At 34.5% G+C, this 19402-nt stretch overlaps 1 protein-coding gene across 7 annotated transcripts in view; it reads right to left on the minus strand.

The window, feature by feature from the left end:
• Fbxw7 (F-box and WD repeat domain containing 7) overlaps nucleotides 1–19402 on the minus strand; it is a 179937-nt gene that overhangs the window by 12997 nt on the left and 147538 nt on the right. For all 7 annotated transcript variants that reach the window (XM_004638694.2, XM_023723665.1, XM_023723662.1 and 4 more), the window contains 3 exons: nucleotides 13737–13819; nucleotides 10559–10700; nucleotides 3220–3354 (listed from right to left, as the gene is read on the minus strand). In XM_004638694.2, coding sequence (XP_004638751.1) covers nucleotides 3220–3354; nucleotides 10559–10700; nucleotides 13737–13819 — 360 coding nt within the window. The remainder of the gene's footprint in view (nucleotides 1–3219; nucleotides 3355–10558; nucleotides 10701–13736; nucleotides 13820–19402) is intronic.

Consider the following 19402-nt stretch of genomic DNA (forward strand, 5'->3'; position numbering starts at 1 on the left):
CAAAAAAAAAAAAAAAAAGATATCCTGTACCAACAGTGATGAAGAGATCCTTGGGTCCAGTGTCTGCATGCATTAAAGAGAAATGCAAAGCAACGGTCAGGTAGTAAGGAAAGTTAAAGCAGAGCTCCACAGCTAAGAGCACTTTCCTTTAGAGTAGGAAAGTCTCCAAATCAACCATGCACTTCAGCTTGTTAGTGTGTCTATATGGTATGTATTTACTTCCATGAAACAGAAAAAGGGGAGGGGGTGCAGAAGAAGGAAAAGCATATCAGCAAAGGAAAAAAGAAGTGCACAAGTTCTTGGAAACAAAGGCATGATTTTTTTAATTCATCTGCAAGTAGAAAGGAAATAACAGTTAGTTACATGATTCTAATCATGTATTATGGAGAAGTATATCAGTTCCTCTAAGGAAGCAAGTCTGGTCATGCAGGGGTCTGAAAAGGGATTGAATGTTTGTGTTCCCTAAAATGTATTAACATCACCCCATGGGAGGGGCTTTGGGAAGTGGGGCCTTTGAGCATTGATTAGGCCATGAGAACGCAGCCCTCAGAAACGAGATCCGTACCCTGTACACGGGAACCCTGAGAATTCTTGGCGCTCTTTCTGCCACCCCAGTAGAGGATACAAGACAGCAGACATCTGCAACCTGGAGGCAGGCCCTCACCTTGAACCTTCCAGCCATCAGGACTGAAAGAAATGAATTTTTCTTATTTTTAAGTCTATGGTGCTTTGTTACAGTAACTGCAACTAAAACAAACCCCTTAAAGGAGACAGAGGCCATGATGCTCTTCTTAAAAAGCAGCCAATACTTCTCTAGGATTGCTACGTTTCAGTGGACTTAGGAAAAAAATTTAAAGAACAACAACAAAATGTTAGCTAACAGTATATTATCAAGTTTTGCTCCAGATCACCTAATCTTATTGCTGTGAGTCTCCTGGTGTTACTTTTAAAATAAGGACCATGCTATTTATCACAAGTTGGTCATGTGAGACTAGTGTAATTTTTATCACGGTTTCCAAGTTCAATAAGCAGATGTCAGTAAAGAGCTCTGAGGTCCATTCTAATGAATTCTAAGAAAAAAAATCTGTAAATCAATCTCCTGACATGACAATAATGTTTTAAATAATGGAAAGACTGAATTTCTGACGCAAGTGCTAATTTCCTTAAGGAGTTACATCTATAGTAGTATTTTTCCACATACAAAATAAAGTATTTTTTAAATCAAGAAAATTTTTCTGGTATTTGTAAACCAAAAACAAACATAGGTGATATTATGAGGCAGGGCTCACTCCTATTTTTCAATTTAATTTCATTTTTAAGAGCATTTTAGGGGCTGGTGAGATGGCTCAGTGGTCTAAAGCACCTACTTAGAACAAGCTTAGCAAAGCCCAGGGACCGCGGTTCAATCCCCCAGCACCACATGCCAGCCAGCCCCGCCCCCTGGTGGGCTGAGCTGGCCACACACACACACACACATAAGTAAATAAAATTAAAAAAAAAATAAAAACATTTAAAAAAAAAAAAAGAGCATTTTAACTGGATTCATCCTCCTTATTAATAATTTGTGTTCGGTTCTTAAGGTTCTTTAAAATATTTTCAAATTCTACTAATCATATTTTTGTCAGTTAAAACATTACAAAATTAAAATACAGCAAAACAAAACAAAATTTTACTCTACCTAGAGATAAACTAGACTATTGAGAAAGTACATTTAACAAAAATTTTACCCTCTAAAACTAGAACATAGGAGCTATCAAAAATATATCAAATATATCAAACTATCAAAATGAACAAATTTACTTTCAGTCAAATATAAAAGTAATTATTATTATTAATTCCCTTCTGAAAGGAAAGACAGACTAAGTCATTTTCATAAGCCAAACTTATTCAACAGGTTTAATTTCAGAAAGAGCTAGCTTGAATAAACATTTTTTTCTGCTTTTAAAAGCACCCCTAAGAAAAAAATCATTTCAGGAAAAAGGATTTTTTTTTTTTAAATCAAGTTTACTTTTCCCTAGAGTTATGCTTTCTTTCATATACTAAGTATGATAAAATTATATTACTCATATTTATACAAAATTATAACTGGAACCATCTTTAATGCCACTAGAATATTTAGAATGATTATCTGATCAGCATGGGAGTTTTGACCTGTTCCGTTTCCGACCTGGGCCGGTTCACCCCTCCTTAGGCAACCTGGTGGTCCCCTGCTCCTGGGAGGTCACCATATTGATGCCGAATTTAGTGCAGATACCCAATCGGCATAGCGCACTACAGCCCAGAACTCCTGGACTCAAGCAATCCTCCCACCTCAGCCTCCCGAGTAGCTGGGACTACAGGCGCATGCCACTGCGCCCGGCTAGAATGATTATCTGAAAAACAATTACTCCTTTTCATGACTGAAGCTTCAGGACCATATATATGTATATATACATATATGTATATATGTATGCATATATATACACATACATACATATATATATAATTTTTTAAGTATACTATTATAATTAGTAATAATTCATGAAAATATAAATCATGGAGAAATTGATCATTTAAATGTTATATTACTCCAGTTTGCTAACAAAAATAAAACCAGGAAGCCTGTAAGACCAATAGGAACTCTACAGCTAAACTATGCTTTATTTTTACAGTTATCAGTTTACTTAAAAGCTCAAAAATGAGCCTGCACAACTCCAGAAGTGCCATAAGAATGTCACTGCAGGGGGAGTCTGTGTGCGTGTGTTTAGAAGAAGACGATCAGTACAAAGAGACACACATATGACATTCTACGCTATTCTGTTAAGCACAGTAACTACATACATTAAGTACAATGTGCCTCTCTGTTCACGAATTTCATTCTTTCCATGATTCTGGTCACAAATCAGATTGGACTAGAACCAAATTGGTTTCCCATAAGGTCAAAATTGAACCTAAAATCTTTGTAAAGAAACAATCCAATGAATCAATCTCAAAAAGTTATTCTACTATATATAGCCAATTCAAGTACATACTAGAAAGAAGCAACTTAGTCCCTAAGCTTACTTTAATCTGACAACTACAAGATTAAGTGTTTATCAATTTAAAGCCCTCCTTACTACTAATTACAAGTGTTCAACTGAAAATACTGAATAACAGAATTAGCATAATAATGCTTAACAGTGGTAGCTGCTGAGCTGTGCATTCAAATCCCACCCAACAAGAAAGTGCCCTGATCCTTACCTCTTTAGGGAGCAGAGAAATGAAGTCTCTTTGAAACTGAGGTTCTATCACTTGCATCATGTGTTTTACTTGTGTTGGTTCACAACTGTCAATAAGTTCATCTAAAGCAAGTAATTTTTCTGGTCCACTCCAGCTCTATCAAAGAGGAATTTAAAATTATTACTATTTTAATAGAAGTCCCAAATAGTAAGTTCATAAAAAAAAAACCACACCCATACGCATCCATCTTTGAACAAGGCAAGAATTCTATTAAAAACTGACTGCTTATAATGACATTTTCTGCAGAGGTCACTGCAGTGATAGTGCCTTTTCATCCAGCTTACTACCTACTTCTATTTTATAAAAACTTTTTAAAAAATCACAATTTTGACTAAAAAAGATGTTTGCACATTATTATAACAGCTGCTTGTGATGACAAACTTTCATTCCAGAAACAACAGTTTGGATTACTGAGTAAATAGAGAATTTGATGGGTTTTTCTTTACATTTGTTCTAGTGGACATCATGAAATTTAATGGTTTTCATAAGTTATCTCTCTAAGACGCTACAGCAGAGTTAAGAGCTGGATTGGGCACAGCTGACAAGGGCTGTTTTATGAAAATAATTTCATATTTAAAAATACCAAACAAAAAATAGTAACTGACTTTGTAGGAAAATTAGAACATACAGATCAAATAAGAGTAAGAAATAAAGTGCTATACTACAGGAACACAAAAATACATAATTCAAAAATATAACAACACTAAGAGATTACTTTAAAAAATTTTGTTTTCATTTGCAGTAAGGAAAACCTGCATGCAAAAAAGCTAGGACTCTTAAAAGGAAAACTCAGAAGTCCTATGAGTAATTTAAAAGGTTGGTGTTTCAAAACAATCATGTAAAGAACCTCATGATAAATGAAAAACATGTTTGAACAGGCCTTTGTTTCTGTACATCAATGCTGATTTAAATACTTTTGTGAATTACGGTGTCCCTTTGGAAGAGAACAAATAAAGAATAATAGATGAGGTTTGGGGCTACAAAATCTGAACTTTGCCATTTTTCTTTTTATTCAAAAAATTAGACAGTTGTTCAGGCCCATGTTAAACATATAATAATTGACAACAAATATATTAAATATACAAGGCAATCTTACTTAAAATACTTTAAAGAATACTTCTGGAAGTATTTACCCTGTTAGAATCTACAAGGAACATCATCTCTTCTTCCCATCATAAAGCATGGGTTATGGCGTTACTATGAAATATTTTCAATAGTGTTTAACTATCACTATAATATATTCAAATTTACCATCAAAGTAAAAGAACTACAGGTTTCAATAAACGTGTGTCCTTTCCTTCTATACATACATACATTCAGAACATTCATCTTGAGTTTTCACCTTGCATTCTTTGGTCAGAGTGAGGATTTACAAATAAAAATTTGAAATATGCCTACATATGTGTATGTACACACGCAATCAGAAGCATTTGATTATATTTTTGTCTCATATGACTTCAAATGCTGGCTCAACTATGTACTGCATACATGTACTAATAAAAAAGATTTAAAAAACACTGGTGTAAACTTACCTATTTGATAATCTGATCAATCTCCACTTTAGTTAGTATCAACAGTATGTAGCTCACTGATACACTGATTTATATCCCTCACAGAATGAGGTGGGTTTTCATAATATGGTCTTCCTCTCCATCTATACCGTATTTGTGGAAACTATTACTGTAAGAACAGGCCCATTTTGAGTGATGGACAACTGTGCTAACTCAAAATGCAGCTTTAATTAAGGATTTTGATAGAATAATTTAGTATAAATTTCTTAATTTCCTTCATATATATGAACAATTAGCTTAAAAATATTTTGCAAGTGTCCATGAGTACTTACATTAGTAGATACGGCATTTCTAAGATAAGTTAATAAATTGTACCTGCTTCATGATTTTTTCAATTAATAAGTTACTACTTTTTAAAAAAAGAGTATAGAAAAGCATTATAATATACAATATATACATGCTAACAGATGAGAAATATCTTTTTATCAAATCTTTTAGATAGGGAGTCTAGAAGATAGTTATTAATTTAGACCTTAGGTAGATGCTTGAAACTACCACAAATTTCTATATAGTTAAAACAAAGCTTATGAAAAAATTATGATTGTCTGATAAAGTGTTTCTAATAATTTAAATGATATTGTCTGAACTATATATAAATCAGACTGCTTCTATGGACCAGAAACACACAACATCTAATTACTTAAAATCACATCTCTAGGGTGAGTTCAACAAAGGTCTGAGCCATTCGGATAGCTTTCCTCCCTGTAGTCTGGTATTCTTCCTGGACTTCAGACCTGTACATCAAACTACTTCCTCCACATCCGCTCCTGGATAGGCAGAAGCAAGTTTCAGGAGCGTTCCCTTCTTCAGTTCAGTAACATGCAAATGAAGCAACTTGTACTTGTTCAGGTCCCAAACTCTAATCATCCCTGGCTGGTCCCCTTCTCTTAGAGCAGGTAGCTCTGATTCAAATGAACTTTATGGCCTACAGCTTCAAAACACATTCCAATTCAGAACATTACTACACTGGTCTAAGATATCATACCAGTGTCTTTCACCTAGATTACTCCTGACAGGTCTCCCCACTGCCTATCTTTGACCTCCTGTCCTATTCTCCACACAGTACTACTCAGTGACTGTTAAAAGTCATTCTTCTGCTTAAAACCTTCAAGTGCTTCCCACTTCAGTAAAAAATCAAAGCTCTCAGGACGGCCCACACAATCCTAATTTCCTTCTTACTTTCCCTCTTATTTACTCTCCTCTGCCATACACATTCTTTCTGTGCCTCAAGCACTCCAGACACGCTGTGATTCAGAGCCTTCCCATGTGCTGGGTAGCTGATACATTCTCCCGGGGATACCCACAGGCTTGTTTCCTCCTCTTTGTATGGGACAACCCTTCCTCCTCTGGGCAAGAACTGAACTTTTTAAAAGCTGCAAATCAGTTTAACCCTAATCTACTCCTTTCTGTCTAGAATATAACTTCTATGCCAAAACAGTTTGGCCTGTTTTATCTATGAGGCTATCTGTAGACTCAAAGTAGGGCCTAGCACTGAGTAGGTACTTATCTGTGGACTAAATGAATGAATTTCAAAAGTCAGAAATTAACCACAGTGATGTTATCTCCAAATTCTTTGGTTTTTACTGTTTACATAGAATGATATCACTAGGACTTGCTTGCTCAGTCTGGTTAAAAAAGTGGTCTCAGATTTTGGATGCAGATGAGACTCATCAGCAAGGAATAATGTACGAACCTGAAAACCTTGAATGAATAATTAAAATAAAAAGAACAACTACCTATAGTACCATTTAACAAGAAACAATGGGAAGAATACTGAATTAGGAATCAGGAAGCTCAACTTTTGGAGGAGATACTGTAATTAAGACTATAATTTAACCTCACGGCCTTAGTTTCTTTATCTGGAAAAGGTAATTGGTAGATTGACTCTGATTATTGTTACTTTACTTCTGTGTGAAGAAGTGGTTGACCTGGAAAAGGAAAAAGCACTTCTTTTGGCTTATATGATGGCCACATGGGAACATGTAGGAACAGGAAAAACATTCCAGATTCAGAAAAGATAAGGAAGTGCCAATTTCATTTGTGTGCAAAATGGCAAATGCAAAACTAGAAACTCCCTGCAGAAGTAGAATTTTATTTCAATTCATGTAGACATGCAGTAAGGAGCAGCAGAAGGGGCACTGAGCCATTCAACAAACTAAGCTTCACCAGTAAAGTCACTGTCGGACCCTGGAACTTGTGCAAGTGCCGTAAGGACACTGAGTCTGAGAGGCCCCATCCATGTAAAAAAGGGCTTGACCCCAGCCCAGTGGCTCCTAGGCAGTTATCAAGGAACACAAAACTCATAGACAAGCCACCAGTTAAAGCTCTGGTTCTGTGGTACAGATGTGGCTGAGGACATTTATGTCTTCAGCAACTCACCCAGCACTGATGTGGATGATTGACAAACCAGAACTCAGGGTCTACTAGTCGGAATCTAGACTAGTAGCAACCCTCAGTGTTCCAATTATATCCAAGTGTTTTGTGTCCTTGGGTAGTACTGTGCCTGAATCTCATGTGGTGAAGAACTTGCTTCTCTAGCACCTCTAGCATGGTATCCACCCTATTTGAACTGTGGGACAGTTCTAATTGCTAAGGCCAGCTAAGTCAAAAGCTAACTCAGAGAGTATGATGTAGGCTTAAATTTATGAAGAAACCAAAAATTGGTCCATTTCTACTTTTATACACATCAACATCTATGGAAAATTCAAATATTACGGAATTTGGTTTTTGGTTTTGTTTTTAATTTTCATTTCTATTTAGTACTAGTGTTCTGTCTTAATTTCATTTTATCCAAAATGGTGTATGGTTTGTTCTCATTCAATTTGTTAAATGAGAACAGAACTTTGTCAGAACAGATGGAGCTGGACCAAAACAAGGCTGTATCGCTTCCTCAGAAGTAAGGAAGCAAGGAGATGAGGTCTCCCATTCCACAGGCCACACATCAGAACAGTCATCGCCAAATGCCCCCAGCAGGGCTACAGAAACCACAGCACTGCAATTACCCCTCCGCTTCACCACACAGGTCAACTCACAACTCCCCCACTTTACCATGAAATTATAAGTTACACTTTACTGCCTACAAGTTATGCATTAAAGCATTATAAGCTTTTAGGCAAGTGATTCATTTCTAGTTATTTTGCTAACAGCCCTGAAAAGGCAGGGTGGAATACAGCAGAGATGCTGGGTGTGTCCAAAGAAGACACGATACTCAAAAGACAAAGGCCCTGCCTGATCTATCTGTCACACTGACCTTCTGATGCTATAGATCTGTTTGCTTTAGATTATTTATTGAAAAAAAAACATAGTCTTATATCTGCAGGTATAATTTCATTTTACTGCTGTAATCTAAGCATAAGTTTCTTTCATTTCACCTACTTCTCAGGTGAAAAAGTAATCAAATGCTTTGACAGAACAAAGCTGGTTTAACATCTAGTTTACTGAGTCTCAGTGATTTTAAAAAAAAAGTCTCTTGTATTTTTTATTTAACATTTCTGAAAGTGGGATGCATCTAAAAATCTATGCAGCCTCAGATTTGATGAAATGCAGTAAACAGTAACATTTCATCATTTAAGGAAAGCATGGGCTAGCTGAACAAGCAAATGTTTTATAAGGAACTCTTCAAAATGCTCACTACACAATAAAGCACAAAGGCCCCAAATGCCAATCAGTATTAGACAGACTTCTCTTAAAATTGGCTAATACCTTAAATGGCATGAAAACACTGGGAAAACCAGGCCCTACCACATAAATAACTCTACTCTGAACTAGCATTTGTTGATAAACCATTTCTTGGTAGGAAATAAACCTTTCCTACAGTAACATAAGCATGATGGAAGCTGTCTTCCATGATGATAAACCCATTACTAATGTTATTTTATTACAAAAGAAATCGTAAGAAATCACTTCTATACTATCCTCAAGGGCTGTGTCGCTCATACTTACACGCATGTGCCACATGACAGTACACAGCCACAGTCTGACCCCCAGAGCAGGTAGGATGAAAAGCTGTACTTCTCCTTTAAGACTACATAAATGTCTATGTTTTATTTTCATCTCTTATTAAGGGACAAATTTCTTTTAGAAAGATAAAACCAAAAAAACTTTTAGAATTCTGAGTTCATGCATAAAAATTAACTAAAAATTGTAAATAAAATATAATGATCATGAGGCAAAAGAATGACGAGAGAGGGGTGGGAAGAATAGGAACAAGCCTTGGGGAAAAGAGAAGCCAACAAATGACTATGAAAACTTGTAAAAAAACAATGTAATTGTTGTGGCGCATGATATTTTAATGACAATAAAACACAGCTTTCATTTCTCCAACCCAGAGATTCTTAACCTTGGTACCACTGACATTTTGGTTTGGATAATTCTTTGCCACAGGAGGCTACTGTTAATGTTGTCTCACCCCCATCCCCCTCCACTGTAATGCCCCCTAAAAAACATCCTGAGACATTTTTTCTCATCTAGGCAAAAAGCCAAACCCTGTTGAGAAGTAGGGCTCTAGTGTTTTGATTATACCTCCTGCACCAAACTATCCTAGTGTTTCTAAAATCACCTGAAGGGCTGGAAGTTTAAAACTCCATTTAAAAGCAACATCGATTCAACTGAGTTTTCCAGCTACTGAAGAAATAAGGCATTTACTGTGTTTTGTGTATCTATAATGTTAGAACTTATATAAAGTAACATCTTTAAAAAATTTGAAATACCAAATAAGTCAAATAAGTATTGCTTTCAACTATTATTTTCTTAAGCACTTACTATATAGTCAACCATCCAAGCAGCCAGAGGTAGTGAAATATATTCATTTTACATTAGTATAGTAGTTAATATCAGGTATCTCCATTTGACATAATTTATTTATTTTTTGTAAAGAATAATTAGGCAAGTGCTTAATCCATACCATTTTGTTAAGCACCTGATTTATATGCATTATCTCATAGGAAGTAGAGATGTCACTATAATAACATTAATGTAAATATCCATTAATTTATAAAATTCATAATTGTCAAAGTCTGGTTTCAAACAATCTTTCCAGTATATTTGGAAAGAATTTAAGCACTACAAAATGTAGTACTTGGAATGGGAGTACACTAAGCAATATACAAGTTATGAGAAGAAACTGCATCAGCTCCACTAGGGCAGTAGTAAAGGGTAAGTTACTCCAGTGGTTAGATTCTTAAATTAGTCTTAAATATCTAATTTATATCAATGCAGTTTAGAAAATGAGTATATTACACAGTTGAGAAACACAAACATAAACAAGGAAAAGAAGAAAGGTCTTATTTAATAAGCAGTAGAAAATGCAAATGTATACTTATACAAAATAAACGCTGGACTTTCTTAACTATTACACTGTAAAAAGGAGCTTCCTATTCTTTAATAACAATTTCACGGCAATACACCAGGTCCACCAGTTGGAAGTGGTTCCCAGCACATCTTTCACACCAAAAAAGCCCCTGCACTTATCTGCGGTCACTGCCAATCCTCCCAAGCCTTACTGCCCGGCAACCACCAAACTACCTCTATGGATCTGCCTATTGTGGACACTCCGATAAGAAAATAAACAACAAATATGAGACTCAATTCTTTCAGTTAACATAATGCTTTCAAGGTTCATTTATGTTACAGCACATAACAGCACTTCAGTCTTTTTTGTGGCTAAATAATCCCTTTCTTTTTGTATCAACTAAGCAAAGCATTTCAAGTAGTACGTTTACGTAAGTCACCTGAAACATTTTCAGCCATTCCTGGAGGCCTGTAGGTGGCTGCACAGATGTAATCCGGCGTCGTTGCTGCCCTTGGCCATTGGCTGCTCTCAGGTCCCCAAAAGTTGTTGGTGTTGCTGAACATGGTACAAGCCCAGTGGTACTACCAAAACAAAAAGCAAGAGCAGAAGCAAAGGTAGATATTAAGAATAATGAACTCTGACTGAATAAGAGGATGAGGATGATGACCTAGCATATTTTAAACACGAATCCACTTATTCCTTTAATTGCTTATTCCCAGAGAGGAAGGGCGCACAAAACCTTCTTTGCTATTCTTAGAGTAAGTTTCCTCCCTCCTACATAACACCTGTTATCATCTCAGCAGTGCTAAGTGCAACCAAATGACAGAATCTCTATGGCAAAACTGCAAGTCACTGACACACAAATAATATTAAAGTAATTCCTTAGGGCTGGGGTGGAACACTATGGTAAACCATGGGTCACCATGCCCAAGGCAACAGATACAATCCCTATTAGAAAAATAAAATGTTTCCTTAGAACACACTGGCCTCACTTCTATGGTCTTCTGTGACATAATTAAATAAAGCTTTAAATTTTCTTTATGAAAAGGGCTGTGACAGTCTTAAAAGCTCAGATCTAAAAATAGTATATTAAAATGTTCTGGATATTACTAGTCACTAATGCTTTAAATTTACCTTACAAAAAAATTTTTATACCTATTGCTCTCTAATATTTTATTATTATTTAAAAATCTCAGTCGAGTATACGACAGGATCAGCCTTGACTAAAAGTGTAAGTTATTCAAAATAGATCAAGGACTTATAGGCAAAATTAAAATGAGATAATGTAAACATTCACTTGATTAGAAATGTAGTTATTCAAAAGAGGTACCATGAATGTAAGTCAAAATTAAATGAGATTATCTAAATAGTTTTATCCAATAATTTAAACTTCGAGAAAATTAAAAATTAAACAAATCTGAGCTTAAAATTTTGTAGCCAGGAAAATGAAAGACTCTATGATCTAGTTCTAAAACTAAAATTCCTCAAAACGACCTTTGGGAACAACACAGTTTTAACTGTTATAAATGCATTAAAATTTACTTTCTAATTTCTATATCCAATTAAATTATTTAAACAATGTAAATACTGGCCATCTTTAAAGACACAACAAAAAAGATGCAGTTAATATCACATATGTAAAATAACCTTCAATTCATTGATTCATGATAACTGGCTTAAAGTCCAAGAACACAAACAATAATATCATGCTCTGATAAAGGTACTAATGAAGCAACCCCTTCACATTTTTCTATTCAGCATGTCTCAATTTTAGTTTAAAAATGTAACTCAATCATTATATGATATAGAAAAATCTTCGTATCTATTCCATTCCAATCTAACATTTTTAATTATTGATAATTGCTAACCTTCAACAATTAAATTTATCCTTTTTCTTTCAAATTCAAAGGTAAGTTCAATTCTCTCTTGTAACAGGATGTGTGCTTATAACTTAAAATTTTTTAGGGAAAAATATAAAATCAGTTTCATCCTGTAAGATGTCAAACTCAAAAAAAATCACAAAAATATTAAACATATACATTAGTAACTGACAAAACCTCCAAAAAGACATGGAAATAAATATGCCATTGCTCTAATTTTGCTTTAGTAAGATTATACAGTAATAGGCAATTGTTTTTTCAATAAAAAAGTGACCAACTAACAGTAAATTTTACTAAAATATATTCTGTAATAAAAATTCAACAGTTTTATAAGCTGCCTTAAAAACAACTGAACAACTTAATAACTGTCTTGGTATTAGCCATATTAACAGAAGACCAAAATATATGTTTTGACTGAAATTTGTACATTTTAAAAATAGCATTAACAGTTAACATTGAACTCTGCTTTCTCATCCAAGAAAGCTTTATCAGAGCTGGAAGGAAAAGGCAACAGGGAGTGAATGGGTTTACTAGCTCTCTATTCCCACACCCTCTGGTGGAAGTGCCAACACACAGTAAAACTGTCAAGGAAGACAGGAAGAAGGGGACAGTTGACATGAGAACTATTACACAGAAAAGCAGTTCCTGACTAACTGAAAGATAGCTTTATTTTTCTCTTCTGTATCAGCTCTTCAGTTTCTTGCATATAAAATTATCTAATTATTATGATTTCCAAATTCTATAAAAGAGCATTTGAAAGAAATATTATCCACAGTGGAATGAAATACAATGAATTGTTTCTCTTTTTAAAAAGAGATGAATCAGTAACAATGTTCAATTTCGAGAAGCCTAACGTCTGAGAAATGTTAATCTCCATCTTATAGAATAAAGTAACTCTAAATCAAAATACTTTGAGAAAAAAAACTGTCATAAACATAAAATTCCTTAAGGTTTCTACTGCTAACTTTCAATTTGTTGTCTGAGGTGTCAACTATACAAAAAACAAAAAATAAAAACAGACCAAAAAAGAGTTCTTAAGACACTTTTGTCATTTAAATTTTAAAATACAGCATTCCGAATGACGTGCAAAGCCATTTTTAATTGGTTAGGCTACAGATACTCTGCCCAAATTACCTAATTAGTGTGAGAGTGGGAAAAGTTTCATACTGATGCAAAATCCAAAAATGATGGACTGAAGCAGGAAACAAGCCTACAATTGTATGGAGTTGTTATGGAAACTATTCTATGGGTGTAGAAATGTATTTGTTAAAAGCATAAGATCTGGAAAGCCGATAAAAGGGAATTTCTAACACATTAATTTCATGAAATAAGATTGAGTTAGTAGTTGTGAGGTTTATTTCATTGATAATCAATTTATCTTCAGTTTTGCATATAATATCCACCCTACTAGAGCTGTTGCTATAGTAACAAGACATATTTGCTCATATTTTATCGTTTATGGAATTCCTTAAAACTCATGATTTTAAATTTTGTTCACAACAGAACTTCTGCTTGTGTCTTCAACATATTACTACAAAATACAAACTATAGTGCTAGTCCTTCTTCCTATTTAAAGTGATGTATTTTCCAATTTTCAGTAATCTCGAAATACGGTGAACAGTCAACTGCACTGGTAATTATTCTATGAAATCAAACTGAAAGCAACGTTGCTTCCAGAATCATCAAATCTACAAGCATGAAAACCATGAGAGAATCGCGTATGACATTTGGTATTACCTTGTATATTCTGAGACCTTGCATGGTTTCTTTCCCAAAGAAAAGGAGCGGACCTCAGAACCATGGTCCAACTTTCTTTTCATCTATAAGGTAAAGCAAATAAGATATGTTTAAAAGAAAATAGCTGTCCAACATTTAATCCTTGTAATATTTTTAGAAATTCTTAATTTTCATGTGCCTATGTTGGCAACTCGGTAATTGATATAGAAAAGAATTGTTTCATAGTTTCTTCTACTTATTCTACTTCATTTTACTCTTAACCAGTTGAAAAGGTAAATTTATCCTCAAAAATATCCTGTCCATAACAGGATATATACATAGTGATTGAAAAATTGATTTTAACCATATATATTCCTTGAAAGTAATATACCTTTTATGTTTTCCAGTTTAATAGCCAGCAGAAGGGAAAAAAAAATCTCATGTTAATCTATATAGAAAAGAAGCATACTTAACATGCCTTTTCACTAATCTTCAGTTTTCTTTACAAAAACATTTTAAGAAAGGTAATAAACAAAATATCAAAAATAAGAATGGAAATTAAATTCTAAATACCTATATCATTATAAAAGGGTAAAGAAAGCAATGCAAATAAAATAATCTTTAACACTGATTACAGTACAACATATAAATAATATGAAAAATACAAGTAGTAAAACAAAAGCAAACCTATTTTAAGAGAGAAATCTGGAAATGGCATAATAAAGCTGAAGGGAAAAAGTCATCAATTGCTATAGACAGAGTTCAGTTCTATTGACAGATACTCTGGATAAAATATTCTAACTTGAAACAAGAACAAAAACATATTAAGAAAATGAATTATGCCCCTTGATAAGATATATAAAATATTTACATTTGTAAGTATTTCATTATGCTATATTATACTATATATTCTGAAATGCATTTTCCAATGGTACCATCAAAACATTTATTTTTATATTTCACTATCAATTAACTGATGTAATTTTACAATATTTTAAAACTAGAAAATAAGATCTGAAATGCAACTTTTTCTATTTCAACAATACTTTTCAGATTTGCATCCACTAATTAATTATTTCACTACTGCAAGTTCGGGGGGGGGCAGTGATAGTTATTCTGATTTTTGTAGTAAGGTGAAAACTCTTATTTTACAGCAGTCTTATTTCCTACCTACTGCTTCACATGGGAACACCATAACACTATGATACAATGTAAGCACCAAAGAGAACTGAAGAGATCCTAAAAACCTTTTAGAGCAACAGTAAAGACTTGATTTTTAAAATCATGAAAGTCTTCCACTCAATACAGGATGATCTTAATTGGGGTGGAGGTAAGGGTACAACAAGTCTATCCACAATTTATACCTTAGTTCATAAAATAGCCATTGGAAAAAATACAATTGGTCTGGTTTCCTTCCTTCAGAAGTTTCTGTTCTATATTAATCATTACATTATTTTAAAGTGATCCCTCTCAAAAACCATTAATTTCTCTATATAATTTTATTAAAAACCAAACATGAAGTATTATAAAAGCTACAACATATAGCTTCATGCTTCCACGTGTATAATTTACAGGCACACACACTTGCAAATGAATTCATCATGAAAGTCAGTAGAGCTCATCTTACAATCGAGTTTTGGGATAACTTTTATAGATTATTTTCATCATTATGAGAAACTTTGATATTCATTCTAATTAAGTTGGTAATACTGGCTATCAGAACTTCCCCGGCTATCTTGGAAATGCACTGCTACAAATGCCATTTGCCACTCACCAAAAGCAAACTTTATTTCCATCTTGGAAATCCCTCAATGAATAAAAATGCCCAAAATATACATTATGAAAGACACTGAGGATTTCATTTTCTAACTGTTTTATACAATAAAGCATCTTCTGAAGTCTTTCAAATATTGTACCGTTTACTGAACATACTGACTTTAGAACCAAAAATGCACCCTGCCATTTTTTGAGGGGTACAGAAAGTAAAATAATCTCTTTAAATATAAATCCCCAAATTCTGGTGATTCTATACTTTAAGAGCCAACTCTTGAAAAAACAAAAATAAATATAAGGTACAGAAAAACTGAAGGCAAATGCTTCCCTGAAAGCCAACTAAGGATAGAGTATTTCCAGGTCAGCATTTAACGGAGCCACATTTCTAAAGTCTGAATACATTTTTTAGTTAAAAATTTTGATGAAAATACACATTTTATTTTAAATGTAAAGCTTCCCCAGCTCATGCTGCCTCTTCATTATTTGCTCACATTCATGAAATAAAACAGACCAGACCTCCAGCCACCCACCAAAATTAGAGGATACTGCAGCCATCTCTGATGATACAGATTTTCTTTCTCAGGCAGGCACACACACAATCACACAGCGCAGGAAGAAAACAGATTACTTACTTTGTAAAAAATCATTTTTAATGTGCCGTAGAAACCCATATTTTCTGTATTTTTCCCCTTCAGAGATTCTGTGCCCCCGTGTGTCCGGCTGCTTGGCAGTCTCTGACAATATAAACCTTTTTCAGGTAGGTATGTCACAGATTCTAATGTGGACATGCTCAGGCACGTCAGAAAAGGAAGATTAGGGAGCAGAACCGGCAACAAAACTCCACAGTAAAGGCAAATGCAGCTCAGTATCAAACCGCTTCTCGGGACACACATACATACATGCAGCTTCACTGAGAAGAACTCGAGGGAATAATGAGAGAGAACCGAGAAGATTATTGGAGGAGACTATGCCCTGTCAAAGCCTTGACTGAACAGATTCCTCCCTCAGCAGCAGAGGGATCAGATTACATCTTCCCTTGAACACAGAATGGTGCAGTCCAGGATTCAGCAATGCAGACTGCACATCAATTATATGGTGATCCGCTCCAGGGAAGCCGTGAGCACACGGCGCGCTGAAGAGAGGGAGACGTGGGCAGCAGAGCCCGCCCCCGCCCCACAGCTCGCTCCCCCTGCCCAACTTTCAGAGATTAGCTCTGTATTTGGAGAAACCAGCATTTCTGCAGTTTTAAATAGCAAGCAACATTTCCACAGATCAGTCCTTCCGGAAACACTCTGAAAATGAAATACATTTTCATGCAGCCCCCACCCACTTACACCCCCCCCCCTCCCGCCGCCTAAAACAGAGGTGAAACAGGCTATTTTCACTAAGTGTCTTCTTCCTGGAGCCCTGGCATGGGTGATTGGATTTCTCAAGTAGCTTGGATGGTAAAAAATGGGCAAGCCCAAAGGGAGAGATTAAATATTTTTTGGGGGAACCGACAATAAAGTAAACCAGTTTGGAGCATACAGCCTTTGCAGAAACCATGTAATATAAATTATAGTTCAAACTGTTATATCTCCTATTAAGATTCGATGAAAGTATTCCCAATGGTTTTCCAAAATATAGTTTTCAAGAAAATTACCAGAAACTGCATTAATTCTTGTTAACTTAAGAACCATGAGATTATCTTTTTTACTACCTACGTGCACAAAACGGATCTGAAAGGCTATCTTCTCTGAAGGGAACACTAGCTGTACTCACTAGTTTTACCTTTGTTATTTTAATCTTGAGTAGGGAGGAGACTGGCCTAAGTTACTTTCCCAAGGTATATTGCTTATCATTAGAAAGGCATTTTATACAACAGCAAAGGTAACAAAGTTTGCCTGAAGGCAACATTTTTCTTAGGATGAGTATTATACAAATCTAGATATTTTATCTTGCAACTGGCTATACACTAGCTTTGGAGGCAATTATAAGATTCCTTGTTCTACTAGAAAGGCCCATTATTAAAGGTCTAGTTAATTAACTCCTACCCTCCCCATTAACATTCTTCATTACAAGTAAATGGTGAAGCTATAGTTATTTAAAGTACTTAGAAAGTTTCTAAAGGGGAAAAAAAAAATACTATTTGGACTTAATACATCTTAATACTCTCCGCTATGGTGGTAAGTAGCTTTCTTTAGTAAAATGATTTCAAATACTGCATAAAGTAGTATCATACTTTAAAAATGTTTACCTTTATAATTAAAACATTAGGTCATTATAATGTCTTCTACTTTAAAATACAAATGAAAATAAGATAATGTAAGACTTTATGAAGATGTACATCCTGGATCTTCTGGAAATTATACTCTACTGTCTACTTTAAAATTCTACTAGCTCTTAAATTCCTTCCTCAGAAACAATATGTAATTTGTACTGTACTCAGCAAGAGAGCTTGCTAAGTAATCAATTAGCTCACTTCAAAGTGAAGTTCTTTTTAAATGGAAATTTCTTAGTTTCAGTGAAAAAAATGGTTAAGAACAACTTAAAACCTTTTACGAGACACTCTAGAACACTGATGGTTTAGGGGGAAAAATTTAATGATTTTTTTCTCCCTGTGTTATCTGAAGAAAACAAGTAATACAAACATCTGAAATTTCCTCTAGAATTTATCATGGCAACTAGCTTACTGTAAGACAACTGGCACACTAGTGATTTAGTAGTATATTGTCTTCAACTGAAATCATGTCCTATTTACACAGGACAGAGGAACTTTAATGAAGTTGGCATTTCTGTCTCAAAATCTACACTGTCTAAAGAAGTAGTATTTCTTGGTTTTGGAATGTTTCTATGGTTACCCTTATACTTATGGCTATAACGTTGCACAAAAACCTGTTTCCTATAAATGCTTATGTATAGGCATGTATATTCATGATTTTCCCACGTATTTCAAAAATTCTCTCTCCTGTTTATAATATTAATTGAACTATAAATAAAGAACTAGCCAAGCAAAGCTAATCAATCAAGCCTCTGATTGGATTTAAAGTAACAGTAAAAATAAAAATTACTTTCAGCAATGGGGTATCTTATCAGTAAATATTATGACCTATTATATTATTGTCATTAGAATATATAAATGAACAATGCAGAAGAAATGACTGTTATATTCTTGCTTCTGGCAGTCTTCACTAAAAATACATCTATTTAAAACATTCAGATTTTAAAAATATAAAAAGTCTTTTGTGTATCTGTATCTAAATCCCTCTCTCTTATCCCTATGGCAGACAGAAACATTTTAACCCTAGGTCAGTCTATATGTTAAGTAACTTTATTAAAAAGTAAAATATTTTATATCTTATGTGACAAGGTTAAGTAGTATTAAGTTCATTGAAAAGGTTCACATTTCATCTTTTATAACTAAGAAAATACTTATTTGGTCACCCAAATTTTTAGGATACATGTCAATACATTGCGAAAATCCATTATCAAGGAAGTGACAGATAGTGAAGACCTGGAATCCAGTCTGTCTGCCAGCTCAGACCTAAGGTTCACCTCATCACAGCAGCTCTGAGCCAGGTATGCAAAACTGAGCAAAAGTGGTAACTTGAGAGGGAAACGTGTACAAAGACACGAGGATGCTCTCTGCTCCAGAGTGTAAGTCTCTGGGGCACAACAAGAATAAAATGATTAACTCAAGAGCTACTAGCACAACAGAAATATATGAAGATCTATCACTATACTGACCTACTACTACACTGATCATAGCTCAATGTCATTATTGTTACACACCCTCATTCCCTACCACCTACTCCTTACAAGCTCACATCCTACTCAACTTTATCATATGGGATCCAGAAAAATGAGATGTAACCAATAGCTTTTAATAATCTGCCATACTAGACAATAAGAGCAACCACAGTACTATTTAATAA

The sequence above is a fragment of the Octodon degus genome, unplaced genomic scaffold, assembly GCF_000260255.1.
Source record: "Octodon degus isolate 3935 unplaced genomic scaffold, OctDeg1.0 scaffold00101, whole genome shotgun sequence".
NCBI classification, from domain to species: Eukaryota; Metazoa; Chordata; class Mammalia; order Rodentia; family Octodontidae; genus Octodon; species Octodon degus.